The 27015-nt window shown below is 39.4% G+C and overlaps 4 protein-coding genes across 5 annotated transcripts; 1 reads left to right on the forward strand and 3 right to left on the reverse strand.

Moving 5' to 3' along the window:
* Positions 1 to 1316: 1316 nt before the first annotated feature.
* LOC143112760 (transient receptor potential cation channel subfamily V member 1-like) lies at positions 1317 to 12558 on the reverse strand. Of its 2 annotated transcripts, XM_076275033.1 has the most exons (17): positions 12406 to 12558; positions 11952 to 12009; positions 10150 to 10389; positions 9667 to 9821; positions 7433 to 7585; positions 7197 to 7334; positions 6810 to 7108; positions 6487 to 6663; positions 6198 to 6362; positions 5997 to 6092; positions 5829 to 5899; positions 5538 to 5703; positions 5385 to 5451; positions 4816 to 5144; positions 4598 to 4719; positions 2880 to 2992; positions 1317 to 2088 (listed from the first exon to the last, which is right to left on the reverse strand). In XM_076275033.1, the coding sequence occupies exons 3-17, from the start codon at positions 10371 to 10373 to the stop codon at positions 1985 to 1987; spliced, it is 2379 nt and encodes a 792-aa protein (XP_076131148.1). In that variant the 5' UTR covers positions 10374 to 10389; positions 11952 to 12009; positions 12406 to 12558; the 3' UTR covers positions 1317 to 1984. The 2 variants fall into 2 exon arrangements, with proteins under 2 accessions (XP_076131148.1, XP_076131149.1); XM_076275034.1 differs by lacking the exon at positions 11952 to 12009.
* Positions 12559 to 12736: 178 nt separating this feature from the next.
* Positions 12737 to 16153, reverse strand: shpk (sedoheptulokinase). Its single transcript, XM_076273811.1, has 7 exons — positions 15780 to 16153; positions 15546 to 15687; positions 15233 to 15416; positions 14885 to 15037; positions 14594 to 14769; positions 14104 to 14304; positions 12737 to 13924 (listed from the first exon to the last, which is right to left on the reverse strand). Exons 1-7 carry the CDS (start codon positions 15930 to 15932, stop codon positions 13518 to 13520), a joined length of 1416 nt encoding a protein of 471 aa, XP_076129926.1. The 5' UTR covers positions 15933 to 16153; the 3' UTR covers positions 12737 to 13517.
* Positions 16154 to 16431: 278 nt separating this feature from the next.
* Positions 16432 to 17945, forward strand: emc6 (ER membrane protein complex subunit 6). The gene is made up of 2 exons (XM_076274527.1): positions 16432 to 16627; positions 16827 to 17945. The coding sequence occupies exon 2, from the start codon at positions 16851 to 16853 to the stop codon at positions 17184 to 17186; it is 336 nt and encodes a 111-aa protein (XP_076130642.1). The 5' UTR covers positions 16432 to 16627; positions 16827 to 16850; the 3' UTR covers positions 17187 to 17945.
* Positions 17946 to 19434: 1489 nt separating this feature from the next.
* Positions 19435 to 26293, reverse strand: p2rx5 (purinergic receptor P2X, ligand-gated ion channel, 5). The gene is made up of 12 exons (XM_076274995.1): positions 26289 to 26293; positions 25938 to 26085; positions 24287 to 24358; positions 23950 to 24025; positions 22508 to 22592; positions 22253 to 22333; positions 21618 to 21759; positions 21143 to 21276; positions 20971 to 21064; positions 20813 to 20878; positions 20424 to 20506; positions 19435 to 20102 (listed from the first exon to the last, which is right to left on the reverse strand). Exons 1-12 carry the CDS (start codon positions 26291 to 26293, stop codon positions 19916 to 19918), a joined length of 1173 nt encoding a protein of 390 aa, XP_076131110.1. The 3' UTR covers positions 19435 to 19915.
* Positions 26294 to 27015: the final 722 nt, after the last annotated feature.

Raw genomic sequence — 27015 nt, forward strand, 5'->3', positions numbered from 1 at the left:
TTATTTCATGTATAGCGCCACCTAGTTAAAAATTAAAAAGCAAAAAATGTGGTGTTTTCATCACAATATCTCTGGCTGACAAGGTCAAAACTGCACGAAATTGAAAGTGTAGGATCATTATGACACCCTCCGAATGCATGCCAAGTTTTGTGTACTTTCGTTCATGGGGGGCCTTACAATAAAATAATTTATGTGTACATTTAGTGACGTACACCAACAAAGATTCCCGGGACACTGAAAGACCGGGGTACACAAAACTTGGTGGGCATGTACCCCCACATGGATAGCATGGAACCGTCATTTTTCGTTTTGATCTGTAGCCCCCCCGCTGGACTGGACCCCCCGAAACGAGGGTAGGGCAGACACAGTTCTCTGTGAATATCTTGAGAACTGTAGGGCCTAGGATGACATTTTTTTCCGTATGTTCGCCTCCAGGGGTCATGATAACCCATTTCATGTGCACACATGTGCACAAACAGATACACACACACACACACACATACATTCACAGTAATCATACATATGACACATACTCATACAGTAGACATATGTACGCTTGCATGCACAGGCACATACGCAGGCACACACACAAGCACGCACACACACACACACACACACACACACACTCACACACACACACACCCACACACATAACACAAACAATCAAGAATTTCTCAGAATTATGAACAGGCAAGAAGATGGAGGTGGGGTTGTATAAAATTAATTTTACATGTGAAATCTATGAACTAATCATGTTTTGGTACTTGTTGTCTAGCAGATACCAGTGAGAATTGAGTGTGGATAATGCAATTTAGTGAGACAGTTAGGATCATATAGGCCTTTCAGCGTGATTTCTTTTTTGTGGAAAAAATGTGCTGGACTGGGCGGCGGTCATATTTTGTACCGCTCTGCGGTACATCTAGTTGCAGAAATGTCTGTTTCCTTTTTCTGTCCGCCGGCTCCTTGATCAATTGCGTAGCAAATGGCCCGGGAATAATTTCACTCTGAAGACCATTGTCCACATTGCGGACCGCGGCCCATAGTTTGACAAATGGTGACCTGCATGCTGCCATATTAAGGCCTTTTTACGGTGTGTTTTAGCCGGGTTTTCGCGTGGAAGGCTCTGTAGAAATCTGGCACCCTATTCAACGAAGTTAAACTGAAAGAGCGTGCCGTTCACAGACACCAGGCCCGCGGCAGGGATGGATTACTGCACGGGCCTATCGGGGCCAGGCCCAGGGGCCCAAGAGGTCAGGGGGCCCTGAAGCCCAAGCATTTGCATGGAATCATTGCCTCAATATCAACAAATCAGGATGTAGGCTATGAATCTGATTGAATTTAGTATTGGCCACCCCCAAAATGCACCAGAATACAGGAAATCACATCAAACAAATTCTTTTTTTTCTGGGGGAGGACCCCCAAACCCCCCCTCAAACATATGCAACAATTAGTTGGAGGCCCTCAATACATCTAGGCCCAGGGGCCCGAAAGTTCATAATCCGTCCATGGCCCGCGGGCCTTGACTTTGACATGTCTGTACTATACCATTCTGACCTCTGGCACTATTATCTTGCATAGACTGGACCTCTCACACTGTCCAGATAATCTATTCATATTACACATACAGTTCCACACACACTGCATATACTGTACTGTAATTTACATACTGTACACATTTTACTGTATTGTAAATACAACCCAACTATATCCAATTGTATATATTATTCATGTTAAAACATGAGGCATGCTGTAGCACTCTAAGTCTATATAACTGCACCTTTTATACATAATTCTGTTTTTTTCTTTTGCACTTCTGGTTAGACGCCGACTGCATTTTATTGCCTCTGTACTTGTACTCTGCACAATGACAACAACACTGAATCTAATCTAATCTCATTTCAAATCTTTGAAAGTTGAAATCTTTAAAAGTCTTTGATAAACAGTGACATGTGGAACTGCTGATTGGAGAACAGTAGTCATTTGATCAAACGTGGCTGACTGAGAGAAGGTTCATCTCTTGTGCGTGCTGTTGCCCTTCATGAGGCCGGCGCTGACTGAAGTCCCTCAGGAAGCCTCGCCAGCTTCTCTCTGTTGTATGTATTGAGCATAAAAACATGTATTAACACTCACACATCTAATGCTTTGAGTCTTGCCGTGTAACTGTTAAAATGTCTGGTGGCTTACTTTCATATATCAGTTTGACAACAATAGGCATTAGCTCAGCATCACCATTCCGTTGGAATATGTAGATGTAGAATGCAGTTTCAGAAACTGCAGCAACATTCTAAATAACCCACCCTTTATTTAGAAGGTTGCTGCAGTTTCTGAAAGTAGGCCTACATTCATAACACAATGGTGATGCTGAGCTGATGCTGATGGGTCATTTCCATGTCAAATCAGAAAAAATCCAGGATAATGGTTGCTGCCTGCACCGTCTCAGATTTTGCTCAACGTTTGTCTACCTAATATTTAGGTCCCAAAACTAAGACCTGTGAGATATTTTTGTTAAATTCCAATGTGGGCAGGATAGATCTCGTGCTCACCCAGACCCAGACAAAGAGTGGAAGGAAGTGAAACCCTTGTGGTGAGTCATAGTCAGCATGCAATTATTCATGGCAACCAAAACTGCAATATTGCAATATGTTGCTTAGATATACACAATGGCCCTCATTTATCAACTAAGTGTAGAAACCAGCGCAGATCTGAGCGCAGGAATCATCTTATTACAGCTTTCTCTATTTCAAAGAGCAGCATCCGCCACTGATGTTATTCTATTGCTGTAAGTGGCTTTGGATGAAAGCTTCTTGTGTCTGCTAAAAGTGTCTGCCAAATTAATAAATGTAAATAATTGTCATGTAAATGGATGCCCACTAAATTACCTCTCCCTGGTCTGCCAGGTGGGGGCGTTGATATCCTGAAGTCTTGATTCCCAGGATCTTCATGGATTATACCCAAGCAGGTATTCCATTTGATCCAGTTGACTTCCTCCACTCTGAAATCAACAAATAACACACACTAATTCAGGGGTTTTCAACTGATTGCAAACCAGGGACCATCATTCTGACTATGGAGGCAACCCCAGGACCACCAATGAATAAGAATACTGATTCCCACATTGAAACTACATTACTGAATCCATGGTCAGAGCAGTGTCCTCAAGGAGTGGGCTGCGGACCACTAGTTGATGACCCCTACTCTAATTGGTCATTATTAGTTATGACCAACCCATACATTCATGAACACAAATGGGTAAAACTGGGCCATTTACTTTGGTTGTGAATAGGGATGTAACGATTACCGTTATAATGGTAAACCACGATAAAAATGTTGACGATAATAATTACCGTTTTCATTTCAAACATCATGACTATCACTGTTGATTACCGCGGTGTGGAAACCGTGTGTTTAATCCTTCCCAGCTTCATCCGAGCCTGCTTTTGACATACAGTAGGCCTGGTACAATGGAACAAAACTGGTACCCTACTGATTCTGTTGTCTAACTGATGGTTTTAACTACGATTCGGATTAGGCTACACCTGATTTTAAAAGGCGGAACTTTTTCACCGCAAAATGTGCACTGTATCATGTAGCCACTCTGCTTCTTTTTATGTTCACTTTGGTCTCACTCATTGCATCCAAATAGTAGAAATAGCAAACTCCAAGTTATGGTAGGGTAAGTTAAGCTATAAGCACATAGCCAATTAAACATGAAGAAAAAAGTGAACGGTACACTTATTGAAACTATTTCAGCTTGTGTAGGTCTATCAGTGCTTTCTGAACATATTGAACACACTTTTAGAAATACCGTGATAATACCGAAAACCCTGATAATTTTGGTCACTATAACCGTGAGGTTAAATTTTCATACCGTTACATCCCTATAGTTGTGAACAGAGTTATTATGTGCCACACATGCAGTCATGTGGCTCTGTTGTATCCTGTAGCAAGCGTATGGCGTTCACTCTGCTCTGTGTTGTGCCATTGATGCAGACGGCAATGATGCAGTGTGAATGTGAGCACGAAATATGCCTACATGTTTAGTGTCCCTCTTTGGTTAATGTGAGCACGAAATATGCCTAAATTCTTAGTGTTTTAATGTCATATGGTGTCCTTCTTTTGTTCATGTAAGCATGTTTTTTTCCTGTTAGGGAGCAGTCAGTGTGTTTTTGATTTATGTCTGCTGTGGTTTTCCTGTTGTGCTAGTGTCATGTTCAACCGTGCCATCTGTTTCATGCCTACGTATAAGCGTGTCTTACTACTTCTGCTAGTGTCAATGAACAGCAAGAAAGCCAAAGATATATCCTTTAATATATACTGCTCAAAAAAATTAAGGGAACACTTACAGTTTTCCACAATTGTTAAAACACATTTTTGGAAACCTTCCACCCTTTCCCTTTTTTCCTTTCTCAAACTACATTCACAGAATGTCTGACAGTTCTTGCAAAATAAAACACTCGCCTCAAAAGTTTTACTTGTGCTCAGAGTGTTCCCTTAATTTTTTTTAACAGTATAATTTAGATAACATTTTCATCAAGCCAATGTAGATATATGTGTGTATGTCTATGTACAATATTTGTGAGTCACAAATGTGAGTTACCTGAAGCACCAGCGCCAGTCCTCTCCGTTGCCATTGCCCAGGTTTTTCTCCACTCCAGAGCGAAGTCTGTGCTTCAAACACCTTGGTAGACGTCTTTCTATATCCAGGATGGTAATGGCTCTCTGGGAACGCATGAAAACACAGGTGCCAACATGAAGAAGCATGCAGATCACACAGACCATGCCAGAGTCGTCTAGCAGCGCGGAAAGACACTATACCTGTAGTCTCCAGATGTTTGTGCTTTCTTTGGAGGTCTTCTCCACTGTTTTGTTCATGAGGGCGATGAGCATGTTGAGGAGTAAGATGTAGGTGAGGACGATATAGGAGATGAGCAGCACATAGAACACCTCCTTGTAGCGGTACTGCTCAGTGAACTCCAGGTCCCCCATGCCAATGGTGAACTTGAACAGCTCCAGAGTGGTGAAGTAGAAGTTTTTGAAAGTTGGCTTTTTGCAAGTGGTGGAGTCATCGGTTGTAAAAAAAAAACGGGCTTTTGACACATTTGTTGTGTTGTTTGGTTCTGGTTCATCCAGTAGAACGACTATTGCTAGGGGGTAAAGACATTAAGATGGCTCACACAAAGGCAGTGGAACTAACTCATTTTCATTGGTGTCAATGGCTTTTAAACAGTAGAGATAATATGAGCTTTGGACGGTCTTTTAATGGTTACATGATGTTGTATCTATCTTGATTACGTGATCAATCATACAAAAGATGCAAATTAATATTTCCTAATAATATTTTTCCAAAACCTAATTTCTTAGTATTTCGTATGAAATCTGTGTACCTGCTGAAAATCCAAAGAGGAAAACCATGTAGACAAAAAGGAAACGTAAAATGTCCCCAAGAATCATCTGTAATGACAAAAAAATTGTGTTATATCTGAAATGAACTCAACACAACCACAAACACAAACACAGGAGGAAGTGCATGCAGGTACCTTCTGTATCATGACTCCATAGATGCCCATGTTTTTGGACCCTCTAGAGTAATAGAGTACATTGATCCAGCTGAGAGCAAGGCACAACACCATGAACCCAAGATACTCTTTCCTACTACAGAAGTAGAGCACCACGGAGACCAGGAAGAGCACTGCCTGGGTGAAACTGGGATCCGGGTCAGGCACAGAAAATAAGATCATGGCTGTTAGAATTTGTTGTAAATGTTGTCAATGTCCCACTATCTTAAACATTTATTTCTATTTTAAACACATTTTTTTCCTGGGACTTACAAAAGGAGTTCACAGAAGCCATCTACTAACAAGGTTTCCAGGGTTGGACGTTTTCTTTTCAAATCTGATAACTTGAAAGAGAACAGCGTTAATGTAATTTCTGTCCTACAGAATGACTGCAACAAACTATTTAATAACAATGGTTCGCATTCTAGGTGTGATACATACCCCTTTGAAGAAGAAGTAAAGCGAACCCAAGAGAAGTATGATTTGCCCTGATGCAAGAAAATAATCTTCCAGTGTATTCTCCAGTGGGTATGGTGGCTGGGAGAAATTAAATCAGCAGAGCAAGTCAAACCATTCTGTCTTTTCAAAGCAATCAATCATGGAGTAAAAAACAACTAAAGTAAAAAAAAGTGAATGACCAACCAGTCCATCTGATCCATCTTTCCGGAAATAGGCCACGGTGGTGAAAACACTGAGGTAAATCACATACACCACAAAAGTGAAGAGAAATATTGGATGAGCAAATCTCCTCCACTTCTCCTCCAGCAGCTGACTGAGTGGCTCCACCTGAAGCATCTCCAGACGATTCTGAAATGACAGTATAAACGTGGTATGTCTAGAAATTTTAGTTTGAAGCATTCAAACATGATCTTGACTCAATATGATATTTATGTACCTAATTACCATGAGCACAAGCAAAATGTAGACTTACCGGGATTTCAGTGCCGTAAACGACTATCTCTAGAACAGACTTTGTTTCATATGAGTCCAGTGATGACAAGTCATACAGTGAGGAATAAACCGGCCCATAGGCCCACTCCGTGAACTTTCTGGAAAGATGTCTGGTCTTCTTATCCTGGAACTCTCGATGCAACATGTGTTTAAACAGCTTCAGCAAGAAGGAAGAGGAGAGGAGAAGTAAGAGAATTATTCAATGCGTTATGGAGAAACAAATCAAGGTGTATCAAAATAAAAAAAACTTTTGCCAGGAATAATGCTTCTAGCAAACAATGCAGAATTTAAATCTAATCTCACCTCAATCTTGCCTTTCTTGGCTGCTAGTTTAATTGGTGTGAGGCCCTGCTTGTTCTCAATCTCCTCCAGTTTGACTTTTGGGTGAAGCTGGGCAGCTCTGGTCAGAATGTGGTCATACATCTTAATAATAAAATCTGTGTTTTCAGGGCTGTTATCTGCTACCATCACCAGGGCGTGGAGAACTATGTTGCCCTGAGAGTCTGCCTCCCGTACATCTGCATTCTGGTATTGGTTTTCCAACAGGAAGTCAACCATGTCTTTCTGGTTGGTGCAGGCTGCCAGGGAAAGTGGCAGCTCTCCTGCAAACAGAAACGGCATGTTTTTATTTGGTGACAAAGTTTGACTTAACATCAACATCAATGTCTGATCCCTTTGATATCTCTCTACCAAAATAGAAGCAAGGTCCATCATGCAGCTGGAAGAACTTCCCACAGGCTTTGGCGTGGACATCAGCTCCTTTCTGTACCAGAAGCTCAACAAAGTATTGACTCCTTCTCTCAATGGCTACATGAAGGGCTGTCTGGCCTACAGGGGAAATCATACTGTCATAATATCTGATTGTGGAAAACCGTGTCCAGATTTAAAACATGTCCAGATTTTAAAAATATTCACTAAACTCTCACCTTTGTAATAAATGTCTGTATACGCTGCATTGACAAATTCCTTTAAATCACCCATCTTCTCCGCAATATCAAGGAGCAATTTCACAGTGTCATTTCTGCCATCTGTTAGATTTAGGAGAGCCTTGAGTAGAGCAGTCTTTCCCTTGGACCGATCTGCACAAAGTTAGAAAGGTTCATGATCAAACATGAAAACTGAGGATGTAATTGCAAAAATAGTAGCCTACATTGATTAGTGTTGGAGAAAGTCTTTGAATTCTAGGGGTGAAAAGTCTTGACGCAAGACAGTCACATGGCACTGAAACAGTAAACAAACAGGACATGATGAAATCAGCAGTTACTGGTTTCAGAATTGATGTGGTTCTTGGATGGGAGACCTCCTTAGAAAACTTAGTTGCTGATGGAAGTGGTATTGGTGGGTGGTTAGATTGCACTCTTCCCTCAAAAATGCCCAAAAATCGATCCCAATGGCCCAGTGCAGAGATAGGGACACTGCTGTAGGAGATACCATCCTTCAGATGAGACGTTAAACCAAAGTCCTTTTAGGCAAGTCCCTCCACTCGGCGGCCATATTGCAACGCTTTTTGGGCACTCATCGGGCATCCTATTCGGCAGAAATGCGCATGCGCAAGTCTTCACGACACCAACCTTGCTCCAGCGGCGAGTTCACAACATGATTGGCACAATGTCTTCACAACACACCATATGATTGGCTCAATGTATTCACATCACACCACATGACTGGCTCAATGTATTCACATGTCGACATTTTGCCGAGGAAGGGGTGGGATATGTGTAGACAACTGCCATATTGGTGTTACAAACTAACCCCATGCATTTCTATGGAGGATTTTTTGAGTGCTGTCTCCACATTAGAAAGTCTCTGGTTAAACTGAGGTCCTGACTCACTGTGGTCATTTGAGATCCCATGGCATGCATTGCAAAGGAGCAGGGGGTTCCTCTGTGTCCTGGTTAAATTCCCAACCTGGCTCATTCATTCTTTCCTCACAAGCTGGTTTGTGGTGAGCATTCTGGTGCATAATGACTGCCGTGCATCACCCAGGGGGGTGCTACACATTGGCAGTGTTGGGCAAGTTACTTCAAAAGCGTAATGCATTATTTATTACTTGTTACTGTCATCTCAAAGTAATTTGTTACATTACAATATTACTGTCTTTGAATTGTAAGGCATTACACTACGTTTACATTACTTTCACCAAAATAACAGGAAATATGGATTTGGTGTTCTCAATAGATCTTCATTTGTTCAATGCAGCTCATTACACGGCAGGAGGTGATGTGGTATGGCATAATGACTGAGCTAGGCTTAAGGCTAACAAAAGAACAATATAATGGTTGCAGTTGGCTCATGGGACAATGTAGGCCCCAAAGGTCACTCACAACTCCATATAGTAAAATATAGCCATAGTGAAATTGTATGTTGACTAAATGGTTCTCATCATTGCTGGTTGCCTTTCCTTCCACTTACAGTGGTGTAGACTTAATGCAAATAGTTTGAGAATAATGGCTACGATCTTTGTCTGTAAAAGCAACATTTTAGTTATTCTCACTGCTTGAAATGAGAAGTATAGCCTAACCATGTTAGATCTGTTGCATGAATGGCAGAGATAACTCAAATTCCCTTTCTAGTCATCTAAACAAGGCAATCAAATTCCAGGACCAGCATAGATTACTTTTTTTAATTCTTGGATAATCTTCTCTGGTGCCAATTGAGCATTTCTCAATTTTGGATTAAAAAGCAAAGTAACTTCAGTTACTGAGAATTGTACCGAGTAAAATATTACTGAAATTGTATTGGTAATGCCTTACATTACTGCATTACAGCAAAAAGCAATGCATTACTGTAATTACATTACTTTTTTAATGCATTACTCCCAACACTGCACATTGGTGGTGGTTAGTGAGGCTCTCCATTCACTGTAAAGTTTTGAGTGCCTTGAAAAGCACTTAGTTTTCTTAGTTTTCCAAGGAGGTCTCCAATCCAAGCACTAACCAACCCCATACCTGCTTAGCATCAGTAATTCAGCAGTGGCCGGGTATCTGCTGGTCTGGCTGCTGCCATGAAACATGATGACCTTTTGAAATACCCCAATGTGGCACTCAACGACTTAAATGTCAAACATCAGTGTGATCCATGAATGTCAAACATCAGTGTGCCCATGTTCTTTCAGCATGTGAATAAAAATATTTAGATAGTTAGTCAACTTCAGCCTTACATTCAGAGTCAGTCAGGTGCTTCATGGCCCGGCGCAGGTACTGCTCCAGTCCCTCGAGCTGAGCAACCTCTCCACTAGAAACTGCTGAGAAGAGCCTTCTCATGTCACATTTGTCCTTGTCTTGGGCAGCTTCACCTGTTATTCCTCTGATGCCCCTGCATAACAAGAGATTCCAAGAGAAGAAATGTAGCTTTGGTAATATTTTGACAGCCAAGAATTATATGCACAACAATATGCAATTAGATAAGACAAACATTTAAGGTGCCACTGCCACTGTATAATGTTAAACATTTTTTTACATGTGTACAAAAATCTCTGGAAGTGAAATCCTGATGTAGTAGGGTAAAAACATATGGCATTCCAACAGTCAAATAGCACTTGCAATGTCAAGCTTTTCAGAACCATGTCGAGGTCATTGATTGCAATGACTTACAAAGATAAATGAGTGTTATGAATTATGATTAACTACATATCACAACTCACTTGACGAAATTCCTGTTGATTTTAATCTGTGAAGAGGGCTCTCCAAGCTCCTCTTGATATTCAGAGTCCATAGGGGTCTTTTCCTTTTTGGATGCACCCACGCCAAATGCAGAGGTCCAGTGATCCTTTGTGCCCTGTTCTTTGCTCTGAGCACGCTCTTCGTCGGTCTGGTCATCCACTTCCAGGGTGAATGGCCTCCTCTTATGGTTCTTTGGTGTTGCCATTGTGTCGTCTGAAATACTATGATAAAGGGATGTGGAAATAAAGTGCCATTAGGAAGTCATCCCCAATTCATGATCTACATAAAACAGTATGAAATCTATAGTCTTGCATTTAAGTCAATACTCCATGATCACTTAAGACTCTTGTTTTGGAAAATCTGCTTTAGGATTCTAGTTGAATACTAGATTCTTAATAATGAATTCTAATATTTCTTTAACAATTAACTACAGTATATTCCATTTTATTCCATTCTATTTAATATTCCAGTTGTATTGCTTCTTTCAGACATTAGCAGTGGTTCAACATCTCCACAGCTGTTGCATTGTAAATCAAAGACATTGGCACACAGTGATATTTGGGACAATGTTGAATAAGCGCAACTGTTGGTACAAGTTCACACACTATGAGAATCAGTCTTGGTACCCCATGTGCTCAGTCTTGTGATGTTTTACCACAGAGCACAAACAAAGTGTTTATTTAACATGTCTGTGTTGCTCTCCCTTAGCAACAATCTTAAGTATGACCTTGTTTCACCAGATATTCACCAAAAGTCATATGAAAACGGTCCACTTGTAAAATCGCCTGGAAAAAGGGAAGGGGTGACCAGTGATTCAACAATGCCAGTGTCATAGGGGATCTCGTGGCAAAACAGTCATGTCACATCTCTCTGTGATGTCTGCCATGGTCCAAGCACATGATCAAACAATTGAGAAAGGACAAGCAGAGTTATTCTTTTATGACTTTGGACGGTTCTTCTACTCTTTAGCCTCATCAAATGAGCTAAAATATACACATATCAGTGTGAAGAACATAGTGTGTTCACAGTACAAGTGAGACTATCACATAAGTACATTTGTAGCACTAAACAACCTCACAATACAGAACAGAAACCTTTAAAATTGCCATATGAGGATGTGAGCACCAGTGTATCTATACACAATGATGACTTGGAGGTTTTTAGTGTTGCTGAGAAACTTGAGAAGCCGACTTATTGATCTCGTATGTCCACTCCTGCTTGATTCTCTTGTTCCAAGTTGTTTATTGCTTGTGGTAAGATTTTTATTGAAAAATTCGCAGCACATCCCAAGGACATGCTATCTCTTGCATACTGTATATAATTTTAAAATGCCAAATCAGTTCCAGTACAACTCCTAATACCTACAAAGCAGTTTTCACTTACTTACAGAGTACTATCTTGGTTTGACACAATTTTGTCTTACTCTCTATAATGGACTGAATCTTATTAGCCGGTTTCAAGAAGCAAAAAGCCAGGCATAATTGTATCAGACTGGTTTTCTTCACCACCATTCAGATTACAGTGACATTATCAGTTTTATATTACACATGGCCTTTCACAAATGCATCTGCTGCCCACAATACAGATCATTTTTTGACAGGGCTAGAAACTATTTTAGTAGAAATGTTGCTTTTGAAGAAAAATGATGAAAGCCATGTTTCAGATGCTAAATGAAAATAACACCACAAAAGACATAAAATGACTACGTACAGTAAGATTACAACTATTGTCACTGTATTGCATACATGTACTGAGGAAAAAAATATGGAGGTACTGTACTTACGCACAAAAATCAGCTACTTCAATCCCTGATAACTATCCACACACACTGCTGGTACACTCTAAGACAAAGGATGAGAGACAGGTTGACCACACTGAGGAGAAATGGGGCAATGGTGATGTGGAGAATTATCTCCGGAGAGAACTAAAAGCCTGGACGGAGGATGGTATTGATCTCTTCTGCTGCTGATTACAATGTAGAGGTCTTCAGAGACAAGCCATGCTATCCATGCACTTCCAAGTACTCACATATTCACAGGCCAATCATCTGATTTGTTTATGTCTGTGACACTGCTCTTACCCTGGAATCATGCAGATCCCTTTGTGATCAGAATCTCGCACGTTTTATATTACCAGTTGATGCCTTTGCTTCTAGGACCAACAGACCTTACCAATAAAACAAAACCTTATTGTTGACATGGACATATAACAATTACATACAATATGAAAAGTCTTACCTGAGGTTAAGAGAACCTAGTTCCTTTAATGTAACTGCCACATTAGTGAGTCTTGTTTAACACCGTTTCGCTCTCAGCTCTTTTTATATCCTCAAGTTGTTGGAGCTTCCTGTTAGACGAAGCTTCACAGTGCACAGAGGCACAATATGTGGTCATGAGGCTGTCCCTGCTGCATATGATGCTTGCCTGCATGCCTGCCTGCACATGCAGAAATGAAAGTAGCGTCATCTCATGCCCAGCCATAAAGGCTTTCCATATGGTGAATTGATCTGGTTTTGGCAATTACATTTGTTCACTGATTACAAATAATAGAAATACTGCTATGCAAGGCTTTATTTTTAAACACACATATTTTCATAATTCACTGAATACACAGTTTATGCATTTTACACTGTATATTGTAATACAATTATACATAATACAATACATTGTCCCGTCATTGTTTATACAGAAATTTGCTTTAAAATATGGAAGCCCGTTTCCGCCACTTGAAGAAAAAAAACTGCCAGATACGAAGTCAAAATTATGAGATTTTAAGTCATAATTATAAGATTTAAAGTCATAATTATGAGATATAAAGTCATAATAATGAGAAATAAAGTCGTAATTTTGAGATTTAAAGTCATAATTGTGAGATTTAAAGTCATAATTATGAGATTGAAAGTCGTAATTACGACTTCAAATCTCAGAATTACGACTTTATTTCTCGACTTTTTTTTTTCTTCAAGTGGCGGAAACGGGCTTCCATATTAACATGCTATATAAAAATTCACATAAACTATTAAGATTATCAAGACATCATTGACATGCCCAACTAACAATTATGTTTGTCAACATGTGAAATTAAGGTATATTCATATAAAAATATTTTATGCAATTATCATCTTACAAAACAAATAACAGCAAACTGAATTCAAATTAGTTTCTTAGAAAAAAACAATTTAAAATGTGTCAAGGAAACACAAATTAACTAGAAAAAAATTTAGGCAAACATTGTTTTGACATCCTTGTGCAAATGATCACATTCAAATTAAAACTACATTAAACAAAAAACTACGGAATGCAATACACTTTCTTAACTCTACTTCATTTCAACATGAAAGACATGCCATTCATCGTTTTCTACTCAAGTAGTCACTGCAGACCATAGCAACTCCAACTGCTGAGTCTACATCTTTTCCATAGACAACTGGCAGTGGGAAGGCTTTCACAACCTCCTGCCTAATGACTTCATTCCGGGCCAGGGCACTCCCACTAGCCACAATCCTCTCCACTCCTGCCTCCCGCAATGTGTGCAAAGGCATCATGCTCACGAGGTTGTCCAGGATTCCACGGCACAGAGCTCGGGTCACATGGCCCAGCGAGAGGTTCCAGGGCGAGATGTTGGACACCTGGCCCAGGGAAGTGGCCGCGTGTCGCTCACCCAGCACGGTGGGGGTGACCCTCAGGTCCGTGTTTAACTGGTCCTGGGCAGCCTGGATGAGCCGCGGGTAGATACTGGTCTCACTGATCTCAACCCCTGGATGAATGACATTTAAAACCCAGAGATGATAATGCACCAGCAGCAGCAGCAGCAACTAACAGGCCCTCTTAAGGAGCCTGAGATAAAAACCCTCAACCGTGTAATGGTGTATGTGATCTGATCTGATCTCACAACATCACTTAGTGCATGCTTATAGTTTCACTTAATGCATTTACCAAGGTCTTTCATCCAGGAGGTCAGCATTCCAACAAAGGTCGCCATCACATTGCCTCCATTCAGAGAGGCCGCCACTGCCAAATAGGAGCCACTGAAGTAAGGGAAGTAGGCGATGGGTGACAGAGCATCAGGCACACAGTCAGGTGCGAAGCCAGCCGGCATGGCAAAGGTTAGTTGAGCTGAAGTGCTAATGTTGAGAACTGTGGAGTATGTTAGTGAGGTTGTTAGTGGTTATTTGATTTTCATTCAAAAAACACAGGAATATGACAGTCGATTAGCAAGTTCATTTTGATGCTACACAAGGCAGGTAAAATGTGACACTCCAAAACAAACATTAGAAATGCTAGTTCATGCGTATGCTATATATTCAACCCATCAAACATTATGATGTTTCCAGGGACACACACGGGCACACACACACACACACACACACACACACACACACACACACACACACACACACACACACACAGCATCATCTACATCTACCTGCATCAGTCTTATTGGTCATAGTGGAGTAGACACTGCACTGGAGGTCTCCAAGTGCGACCCCAACAGGAGTGTTAGCAGGGATCCCGTGCCATTCAGAGCAGGTGTGTCCAGCAAAGGCCCCAGACTCAACAGGCTCAGGGAGCAGATGAACAGGAAAGCCAGCCTCTCTCAGACTGAAAGAGGTGCCGAGATTGCATATCAATTAATATAGAGAAGGCATGAGGAACATACATTTGTCGAAGACAAGTTCCCTCTGGTGTTTTTTTCCCTTATAGAAGACATCCTCACATGTCAAGGTTCCACTGATGGGTGACGGTGTTGAAATAACCCCAGCTGGCAGCATTCTGTGCTGAAATGGAACAGTCCTTGGATGCACACAACATCGATACCACATAATCATGGATGGTTCCAGCCACATTGAATTCTGAGAGAAATCCAGGTCTGCAGATGGAAATAATGTCAATCTCTGAGATGCAACAAGGATATGTACATTCAGAAGTGTAAAGCACTCCAACCACACAAACAGGTAGGCCTATTCTGTTTGACCTAAAACATATCATTCTTGTTGGACCATGGGTAGCAATGTCAAGAGCATCATAATATAATATTAATAGTATAGTAAACCACTTCACTTACTTGTGCTTGAGCAACCAGAAGATAGTTGCACATCCAAAGCCAGTGGCAAGGGTAAGATGAGAGTTTGGCTGTGGCAACGAAGAAAGGAAATCACTGCTGCAGCGGCTATCCTGCCATGTAATTAATTGACTGGTGTCTTTGGGCTTGAACATGCGAACATTATTGGTGCCAAACCATTCACAACCTGACAGGGTAGGTTCAGAAACAGTGCAATATTATGAATAACCAATGAAGGTACTACAAAGCATTTTCAAATGTAACGGTGCATGAATCTGGTAGCATGAAAAACACAAACTATGATAAAAAAAAAAACCTGTCTTTGCTCTCCAGAACACAACTCCATGCATTTGTCCAGAGACTCCAATTCCAATGACTTTCTGCAATTTCTCTCCAGGCAGAGAAGCAACACATTGATTGAGGGTGTTAATTATCCTCTCTGGATCCTGCTCCTTGGCCTGCAGGATGAAAGGAGTTAAAAGAAAGTGTTTATTACATTTCTGAACCATGCTAAGACACAACTACTGGCCAGGTTTTTGTTTTAACGCACATTGGTCACATTGCTTTCCTTGTCAGCTCGTGTTGGCAAACAGTAAGTTTCCGTGACAGTTCTTGACAAGGAGTCGAGCAATACAACTTTCACAGACGTGGTTCCTAAATCGATGCCAAGGATATAGTTCGACGTACAGGTGGAAAGTGCCATATTCAAGGTTGCAACGCCTGTTTACCGCTCGAAACCACTACCTTTCGAACTTTGGTTTGAGATGGGCTATAAAAATATCACATTAGCTTCCCTCCATTGTACAATAAACAGTACACGGTCCATGGTTCAACCAAAGATCCTTGATTACTAGCTCCGCTTTAACACTCTCTGGTTCGAACCTTTGTGCTCTTAAGAAGTAGGCTAGTTGTAGTGTAACTGTATTACAGACACTGAAATATTTGTATTCTGATTGTCCCTAAGGGGCAACCGTAGTGTCAAAGGTCATATATATTGTTTTTGTAAAAACAAAAAAATATTCTTGCAACTTTGCTATTTCAAGCATCTACAATTATTAATTATATATTAAATATTGTTTTTATTATTTTTTATTTATATATTTTATTAAATTAAGCGCATTTACGAACTATATTTTCACATACCAGAGAGCTCTGCACATACTCAGCTCTGACCTGACAGAATTAACAACGACCCAGAATGCTTTGCGTCAAAGATGGCAGCTGAAGGAACAGGCAAATAGTCGCAACGATTTAACTTTGGTTGTCTCATAAAATTAATTTCCCATTCAGAATTGATCACATTCCATTTTTTTCTTGAGACTCGTATATCCTTTCATCCAGTGGAAAGTTTGTTAAGTCACGCTTGGAAGTTTCCTTGAAGGAAATATCGTTTTCAGGGTAAGACGTCAAAATGCTGAGTTAGCTAACGCTAGCAGCTAACAGTTCGTCTAGTCGTGTTAGCCATCTAAAACGGTGTATCGTTTTGGTGGGAAGTACTCTCTTAAATAAAATGTATTGTTTTTTTATTTTGACTGAAACCACATTGTGATGCCAACGTTAATCGGTGACTTATGCCTCTGTTTTCCCCTATCGTTAGATTCTTAACTGATTCTGTAGAATCATGGCCGCCGCATTGGCAGCCAAACGTGAGGGACCACAGTTCATCAGCGAGGTAGCAGTGAGGGGCAACGCTGCTGTACTTGACTATAGTAGGACGTCTGTCTCGGCCCTATCCGGGGCCACAGCGGGAATCTTGGGGCTTACTGGATTATATGGTTTCATCTTCTACTTACTCGCATCCTTCCTTCTCTCTCTACTGCTCATCCTCAAGGCGGGTCGTCGATGGAATAAGTGCTTCAAATCTCGACGCTTGCTTTTCACTGGAGGCCTTGTTGGGGGTCTTTTCACCTATATCTTGTTTTGGACTTTCCTGTATGGTATGGTTCATGTGTACTGAAGGGTATACAGAGACGTTGTTAACATGTCTAAGTTGATGTGCTATATGCTAGGCCTAGTTTCCCACATATGTTGTTTAGATCAGCAGCCACTAAATGCCGGAGACATTTTTGATGAATATATCTTCGAAGGAACTGTTATTGCACTGAAGATTATCTTTCACCTTAGTCACAACACAGGCGGTTAATGTACATGTAATTGGTCTTACACAGTGCTTCATACTTTACATTTGTTGGAACCATACAGTCTGCTTCTGCTAGACAGTGCACAATGTCAACGTGCATTTAAATGGAAAACGCCAACCATCTCTATTTCAAGGAATGTTGATAATCAGAGAACCTGCTAGTGATCCATTTTTGTCAGCTCTTTAAAAATTATGAAATATAGTTAATTATAAGTGACCCACTACATAGTTTAGTCCTACCATATGGTTTCAAGTAGAATGTGCAGGTCACTTTATTCCCTTCCTGTAGCTCACTAACATAGATGTCTTACATTGAGGAGGGTAGCCCTGTACCAACATCATTATTTTCATGCAATGTTTAGTAGTAAGTTGTATATAACCATTCCACCCAGTGTAGTTATTTATTTAAATGGATTTAGAATAAGTAATGTCATCAAAACATGTTAAAATGTCCACTCTTTGTTGCCATTTTTAACCAATAATAATAAACTCTAAAATGTACAATTAAAAGACATTGGATTTTAAAGACATGCATTGGTTTAAATTAAACACAGTAATACCAGTTATGCACATGTACATTGTTGATTGTGTGTGTGTGTCAAGACCTGTTAACTTTGGGTGCCCAGTCACATACAACGTGTCTCTAGCTTCAGTAAACTGAAACAAGGACAGTCTGTTTTTTTCTTGGTTCATACATGTGTTGGTTACAAATGTGAACCACCTCAATTAGCAATATGTATGAAAGACACATTGTTTATCAGTACAAAATAAAATGAAAAATAAAATAATTCAGTAATTCCTGCCCTTTGCTAATATGATTATGGTAGTTTAACCTAACATATCATCACACAAACTATTGGTAAAAATACAGACACTAGAACAAAATATATTTGTTGTGTGATGTATTCAACTTTTGTGGAGGACACATTTTTGAATGATCTTTAAACCACGTTGCAGATTTTGTGGGCTGAAATGACTGGCATCAGCCTGGCTTTTTGAAAATTGTTAACAGAAATTTGATACAGCTCATTTGTAGGTTCATTAGCCCTCTTGCATAAGTAAACATGTATTTAATATTTTATTTATGTTTTATGAGGGCATTGTACATGCAATTATTCTCAACCAGATTATGAAACAATATATTTAAATATGGATTTATATTACATATGTTTTGCTCCACAATAGCTCTGTTCCATCGAAGACGGTACAAAAAACCACCCACTGTAAACATTAAATTATGACCTGACAAACACGTGACAAAAACATGTCTCTCCTCTTATACAACTTCATAAATTAAACTTAACCTACAAGAGTTAACAATGTCTGCTAGAAATTACAACTGGAAATACATTGTTCAACTGAACATGACGCACCAACATAACATTGTAAAACACATTTTCGACTGGCCCGAGCATTCCATTTCACAGTCTGATTACCAAGTCACACAGGCAACCCTTACAAAAATTAAATGTTTGCGGCAGATTTGCAGCAAACTTGTGGGTGATTTGTGGGGAACAAATGAGTTCACTAGAAAATATAGCCAGAAGTTTGCCAGTGTTGGCCGCTAGAGGCAAACTTCCAGCAAAGTTCTGGCAACAATACACTAGTGGCAAATGTGTTCGCCAATGATGGCAAACTTCCAGTGAACTTCTGGTGACAAACCTATTTTGCATAATGACATTGCTGCAAATTTGCTGCAACATTACCAAAAGTTAACCGCAACTGTTTGCCAGAAACCTGACCAATATGACCAATATGACCTTGCCGCAAATTTGCGGCAACTTCACCAGAAACCTGACATTTCTGTAAGGGAATACCTGGCCTGTGTGAAGACTTGTACAAGCTTGCCATATATTTCATCTTCATTGTCAATAGAGGAAGAAGCTAGGTGAATTAAAATGTTTTAATGACATAATGTTAACATTAAAAATAATGTATATTATTATTGTAACAATAATAACGTTTTTTTTTAACTGCACAATGAGGCCAAACTGCACCCAACTGCTATTCAAAATATCTGAAAACATCCTACTAGACCCGAATGTCATCTTGTGAACATTTTGTTTGAACAACTGTTTTATCGATTTTTTATCTTCCCACCTCTAATATTTGGGTTCCACTCCCATGATTGCATTATAACACACCAGACTGTGTCTGTACACTAATGCCATATTTATTGTAAACAGATTATTCTGAATACAACTCAGGCCATCTTGTTGTGACTAAATGGGAAGACACGCCAGCACTTTAGTAAAAGTAGTCGTTTGAAGCAGCAAATGACTTCTAAAGCAAGCACTGACTGCTACAGAGACAGACAGATAGATGTTACTCATTGCCTTTTTTTATGAAGCTGTTCACAAAAATAATTCAAGCAATTTCCAGGATATCACTTACATTTCACTCACATGAATTTGTCTCAAATTCAAATGATCTCCCAGTGAACCTTTATGTGGAAATCTGTCTTGGAGATTGCCCCTGTAGAATACTGCTCTCTCTGCCTCATAGAAAATCCCTCACCTTCTCCATGTTTCTGGTCAGGCGGAAGGCTAATTTTGGGTTGTGACGGCAGTCAGCTTCTGCTGTTCTGCCGGCCGCTTTCGGTGCCGTCGCTCTCGGTGATGCGCAGATTTACGATCTTTGTGATCCTTATGATCCTTGTGGTCTTTATGATCCCTGTGGTCTTTATGATCCCTGTGGTCTTTATTATCTCGGTGCTTCTTGTGTCCCCGACCCCTAAAGTGCAGGAAATAGCCATTAGTATCAGTAAAAAATACAGACTGGGACATTCTGCATATTTGTCAGTTTGGGTTCATATAGGTACATATTTTGTCATAAAAAAATGCCTCTAGACCTAAAGATCTGAATTATTTATGTTTGAGACATCTTATTGCATTCTTAAATGCTCTCAATCAAACACAACTCTTTGGTGATAGCCTACAGTTAAAATTAGTAATTTCCAGGTGGGATGCCTGTTCTCTTTTACCTAGAATGTCTTTTAATATCTGACAGCAAATACGTCAAATAACTACATTTTAGTATTCCTGAACCCCTTACTTGTCAATTTCGAATTTCTTTTCACGGTAGAATGAGCTGTTCGGCATCAGGTACACTAAGATCATGTCACAAAGAAACACTCCCTAGAAATAAGGAATAAATGCATATATTTTCACAGGAGAGTAAACCACAATTGTTACACAAGGAACATGAGACAGATTTGATCATTACTGTACTATGCTATCTATGTGCATATGAAAACATACAAACAGAATAACAGGACAGACATCCACAAGAGCTAAACCACAATGAAACAATAGTGCCACTTGGGGGTAGCACATTTATCAAACTGCAATGCCCAGTAATGAAAAAATTATATACTAATTCACTAGTAAAATACTAATGTATGATTTCAATGTGAAACAATAATATTTCATTGAAATACTCACAGCTCCCATTAAGGCCAGGCCTGATCCAATATTTATGATGGTTGGAATAATGTTAAACTTTCCTGCCTATTGAAGAAAGAGCAATGTTAACTGAAACATCCTAACCCACAAACTCAGAAAGCTGATAAAAACAAAGTAACATGTGAGCTTCACCATACCTTTCCATTAATCATGATGTCAATCCGGATCCCAAATACTTTGTACAGGGTACGATAGGTTTCCCCGCTTTCATCTTTGTAATACTGGGTATATCTAGAAACATCACTTTGTCTCAGCAGTTTTTGGAGTTAATTGCATGCAATACTGGAAAGATTGTATGCTTCTCAATACCTGAAATTGTAACCTGATGTGGCATTGCTATTTGTATGACCATCCAGGCGAGTAAAGCTGTAACGAGGGTTGCATAGCGAATAATCTTTGTCAAGATCACAGTTCCAATCAATTGCAACTCCGATTGACCCCCCCTGAAATAACAGGCAGCAAACAGACACAGCAGTTACTGGCATATGAACGTTTCACACTCACTACATGGATACTACAAGTACAACCATGTTTTCTAGGTCTGATTTCTTGTTTTGTGCATTATTATTTAGTGTAAAATGGTTTCATCTGGCTTGAGTTCAGCTAAATGTTTAACAGCCAGAGGAAGAAAAATCTGAATTGACAATGAACCTGATACTATCCATGTTTCATGAGAGCACCATTAGGTTTCTCTGGGTGGTGGTGTGTGAAAATCATTTATAGACTATTATGTCCTGAGGCAGAAAATGATCCTCCCATTAAATCAAATCAAGCCAGGACTTACCAACACAGCCATTTCCTCAAAGCTGTATCCTGTACGACTCACAAGGTCACCAAGACGAAAAATGGGGCAGTAAGGATTTTCATCCTCATCATACATACACTTTTTAAGATACGAGTCATTCCCAGTATCCAGGATATTAGACCTAGAAGGGCAGGGAATGGGGGATAAAAAATATCCTTGTCACTGAACACCACATACACAGTGTATATGATTTTTCAGGTTACATTGCCTGAAGGGAGTTCACTAACTGCTCTTTTACTCCCCCATGCTCCATTAACTCCATATAAGCAGTATTCATAAGCAATGTACAAGGCTCAATCTTTGTATTTGTCTAGGCTGAGGCAACCTTGAGCCATGGTCCCAGTTGGTTAAGTCAAACAACAGCCATGCTGAAATCTGAGAACTTGAGCCATTCCTGCTGCCACCTGTCATGGGCAGCACAAGTTTGCTGTCATAGATCTCTTGGAAGACAGGCCTTGTAGTCTGACAAACCAACTCTGACCGAATGCAGAAATGGTGTGAGCTGTCAACGTGTCAAGAAAAGCAGGGCACGTTTGAGCCAAGAATCCTAAAACTTATGGTGAGCCTTTGCAGACCTCTATAAAACCCAAACACATCCTTGAGAACAAACTCACTTAGAGAATTCAAATTTAGGAAACCGGATGAAGTTCTTAATGTAGACTGTGAAGTTTTCAGCTCTTCCCAGCAAGGCCTCTCTGTTCAAGAAAAATAAATAATACCGGTATCTTTTTTAAGCTGATAAATTGTGGAAGGCGGCAAATGAAAAGCAGTGTCTCAGCACTAGCAGTGTTAACAAAATGAACAAAGTCAGAAATTATCTCTCTCTCTCTCGTTCTCTTTCTCTCTCTCTCACTCTCTCGCTTGCTCACGTGGGTTTGTAACTACTCTCCACAGGACACCAGCCTTGGATCTCACAGGTACCAGTGGTGTTTATGCAGCGTCCCTTCTTTACACCTGTTGGGATAAAACCAACAAACAACTTAGTCTGGGTTTCTGCTTGCTCTTCTTGTGGTTTAACTGACACAGAACCATTTATTGCACATAATCTGTTACCAGTAACATGCGGTTGGCTATTCTATCACAACTACTAACATGAACGTTTCACACTCACTATAAACTAGGGCTGTCAAAATAACTGATTAATTTCGATTAATTAATTTGAGAAAAAATAACTGATTAAAAAAATAGCACAGATTAATCGATTCCGTATGACCTTTGACCCCGAGCCGTTCTAGTCAGTAACCATTAGACTGTAAAATGAAGGAAAGAGAAGAAAATGTGCTGCCTAGATCATTGATTGGAACATTTACTTTAAAAAAACGGCCTGATGGTGTTGATAAAAATCTAAAGAGTTCGTCAACTCTAAAGTCGCACATCAATGCAATGAAATAGTGTTGACATTGAGAGGAGTGTTAATTTATTTTCATTGTGTCCCCTAGGTTATATCTGTGGCCTGAAATGCCTTGTATGTGAAAAAAAAAAAACGTCTTCCCGAAACACTTTTGAATTTATTTCCTCAGCATATTAGGTCATATCATAGATTATTATGGCCATTATTTGAACAGTAAAAATAATAATAAAAGAGTTTTTGAACTTTAATGTCACTAATGCTGATTATTCAATGATTCATTTAAATATTTCAAATACTTTCACAGCAAAAATGATATATGCAATTAATTTAGATTAATTAATCACAGAGTATGTAATTAATTCAATTCATTTTTTTAATCGATTGACAGCCCTACTATAAACACATGGATAGTCATAAGTACATACACATTTTCTGTGTTGAAAGTCTGCTTTCCTGTTTTATGCATTATTAATTAGTGAATAAAGGTTTCATCTGGCTTGAGTTATGAACTACATGTTTAACAGCCAGAGGAAGAAAGGCTGGTGGGTGGGTGGTGCTAGCATAGTGGTTAAGGAGCTGGGATGGGCTAGCATGTAGTCTGAAAAGTTGTGGGTTCATGGCTTTCGTTGTGCCCTTAACTTAACGCAAGGCACCTAACCCCGAGTTTCTCCTGGGACAATGACTCTTGTAATATATATACATCACTTTGGATAAAAGTGAGTAATGAATAATGTAAATGTACAACTCAGGACAAAAGTCTGAAATTCAACCTTCAAAATTCAAAAACAATATAATTGCTATACTTCCCAGGACTTTTCCCTTGGGTGCCACAAGTTGCAGTGACTAGGTCAACAGGTCCAATGCTATGAATTCATATCAAACCTCTTGTTTCTTTCAGAGAATCTCATCAACAATATATCATATATGACCATGGCTGCATATTTCAAGTGAGTGTCTTACCATGGCCAGCAACAACAATTTCCCCTTCAGGACAATCTTCATCCTGCTCACACTGCCCATCTGGTACTTTATAACTCTAAAACATTAAAGGAAACATGCTACATGTACATGTACAGAAATGGTACACTATCTTCAAAGTATTCTATACTTAGATATCTATCTAATATAAGTATATATCTATATATCCATTTAAGTATTTTTGCACACCTTCACCTTTAATTTAAAAAAAATGTTGTAGATAAGCAGTTACATTAATTTTGCCTTCAAAATATCTCTTTGACTACTGAGTGTATTTACAAATAATTATATGAGTAATACCAAGCTAGGTATTGTGTACCTCAGGGCAGACACCCAATCTCTGGTTTGGCGTTTCTATGTAATTGGTCACAATGAAGAATACTCGTTCACCCTGTGAAGAAAAGTGCATCAGGTTTGGTTCATTTAAAATGATTGCACCAAAATATAGAGGCATCTATTTCGATATTGATTGCATTTCACATGCATAATTCCACGAGTGAAAAAAAATAACATAAAGCGTCTTTCTTTAGACATCCAAGATCAGGGAGACACATTTGATACTGTGGTATTTATAACATATAGTGCAAGCAATATCATCATGCATGTGATATGGTGCCTGTGTGTAAAAGCACCTGCAGTCTAGAAGGGACAAAAGGTCAATAAGGCGACACCATGGAAAATACTGTACATCTGAATCATCATACTGATGTGCTAGTGCTACCACAGCCAATTTAATCTCTATATATTTAATAACACATATAAATAATTTATTATGAGATGAATATTTTGAATGATGCATTACAAATGTTCAACCCTCTGGGTCTAAATGGATGTGTTATAACATAATATGTATGTGCATCCCCAGCCATAACATAACATCAGTGCATATGAGTACTGCTACAAATATACACAGGAGAGGTGTTACATTTATTCTGCTATAGGTAGGGGATTTCCCACTGAGGCCTATCAACAACCAAGCCGTTACCATCAAAAACACAATCAACAACAAAACAGGGTATTAAGATGTGAATAATTGCACACACCAGTTTAAAATATGGCCTTCAAACTAAAACAAACATCTTTTTACTTGAACCAAAGTGTACGGATATTCTACTACATTTTTTTATTTCCCATAAGCATTGAGGTCTGTCCCATTGACCATAATGTACTTTGCCAACAAGAAATGTAATTTACATAATTAACAAATCTTTCACCAACCATCCTCACATATCTGTGACTAACATCAGAAAATCTTTCAGACCAAGTCCTTTGCAGCGGAGATTTTAGACTATAATCCTAATCCTATGGCATCGTTTCCCAACCTTGGGGTCGCCTGAAATTCAAATGGGGTCACTGGGTATCTTACAATTGACCAGTAGATTACATTAATGTATACATACAGTACAATACATTTAAAAAAATGTAAAAACCCCATGATATCCAAGTTAAGTAATGGATCCTTCATTATAATCACGCTAAGTAAAAATAAACTTAGACAGCCTGCATGAGATGTTTGATTGACAGAATTATGCTTGATCAATGTTCGAAACAAAGTAGCAAAACAACCAAGCGCGCAACATGTGAATGATTGGAGTCGCCAATGTTTTGTGACATCAAAATAGGGTCACCTGCCAAAAAAGGTTGGGAACCCCTGTCCTAGGGGAAGCTGATATGAACACCAGGATGGAGTGAGCTACAGTAGCATCACTCATCAGGGCAGACCATGATCTCTCATGTTGCCCACATCATGGTAAAAGCTCAATGTAGTTGCCTTTGATTCTCCACTTCTCATCAATATTCTTCAAAAAAGACTGTTGAGCAAAGGTGGATCTCACTGAATCTTAAGGATAGGCCCGTCAGTACAATTTTGTACTGATTTAAGTATTCAGTATTTTGATAGTGATTAGGACTCGTCACTGACATATTTGTGTTGTATTGACAATTTGTTATTCTGTAAAATGTAGGCCTACCTGTGGGGGGATGACATAATCCTCTGGTCCCCAGATCTGTGACCCTGATGTGGAGTTGATCAGGGTCACTCCTTTTAATTTTGTCATCACAGAACTCTGAATTGCTTCTTCTTTCTCCTGGTAGCCTTTTTTCCACAGGAAGACCCAACTGCACAATGCAAAGCACACCAGGAAAGGATAAGGTTACTAACTTTTATTCCAGCTTTCATCTTTCATCTTCATTGAGTAAACACTTTGGCTAACATTAACTACTGCTACACTTTTAAGTATTTAAAAAATAAGCAGACTGGTATGATTGGATTAATTTCTTACACCCCGATAAACATGAGCCTATGGAACATTGAGCCTAACTTCATCGTGGATTTCAGAGTAATGATGTCTGAGTGTCCCTTTAGCCTAGCTCTTGAACACAGAAAGATTGGGGACTTTTATTTCGTATGCTGAGCTGAAGCAGTCATAAACATTCTCTGATCCAGCATTAACAACGAATAAAAGAAGATCTAGCCTAGTCTACCACCCACGTTTATGAGAAGATAATGCATGCATAGATTTCTTATTTCTATCGGCCAATAAATCTACCTCCTAATCGCATATATTGGTCCATAAATGTAGGCTAGGTTAAAATGAAATGACATAGAACTTCAAAGGGCTGAGTGTGTCCAAATATCATGTTAAACTTACAGATTCACAAAATGGGGGGAATAGGCTATCATGTTAAACCTGCTTTTAATTGTTGAAAGTTGTGCGGTAAGCCAAGTTCTCCTATTAATAGACTGCATAGCTGATCGAGTTATTTCAGTCATATGGATAGCCTACGCTGCTTTAGGTCTTGAATTTCAACTCTACATTTCGCTTTCGCTTTTCGCTCATTTATTACGATTATTATTTTTGTCTTGTCTTTTTGACAAAATGTTAGGTTACAATTATGGTCACTTTACAACACAGCCTGCGACAACATTGAAAGAAAAACAGAAATGCCATGCTTCAACTCAAGCCATGAACACTTACCCAATAAGATAACCAATGACTGACAACTGAATGAGTCTGAACAAAATCCCAATCTTTTTGTTTTTAGCGA

Source organism: Alosa pseudoharengus, unplaced genomic scaffold (assembly GCF_046254945.1).
Source record: "Alosa pseudoharengus isolate Yale_2024_CS ecotype anadromous, Long Island Sound unplaced genomic scaffold, YU_APseudo_1.1 YU_APseudo_1.1_scf_8, whole genome shotgun sequence".
In the NCBI taxonomy this organism is placed as follows: Eukaryota; Metazoa; Chordata; class Actinopteri; order Clupeiformes; family Clupeidae; genus Alosa; species Alosa pseudoharengus.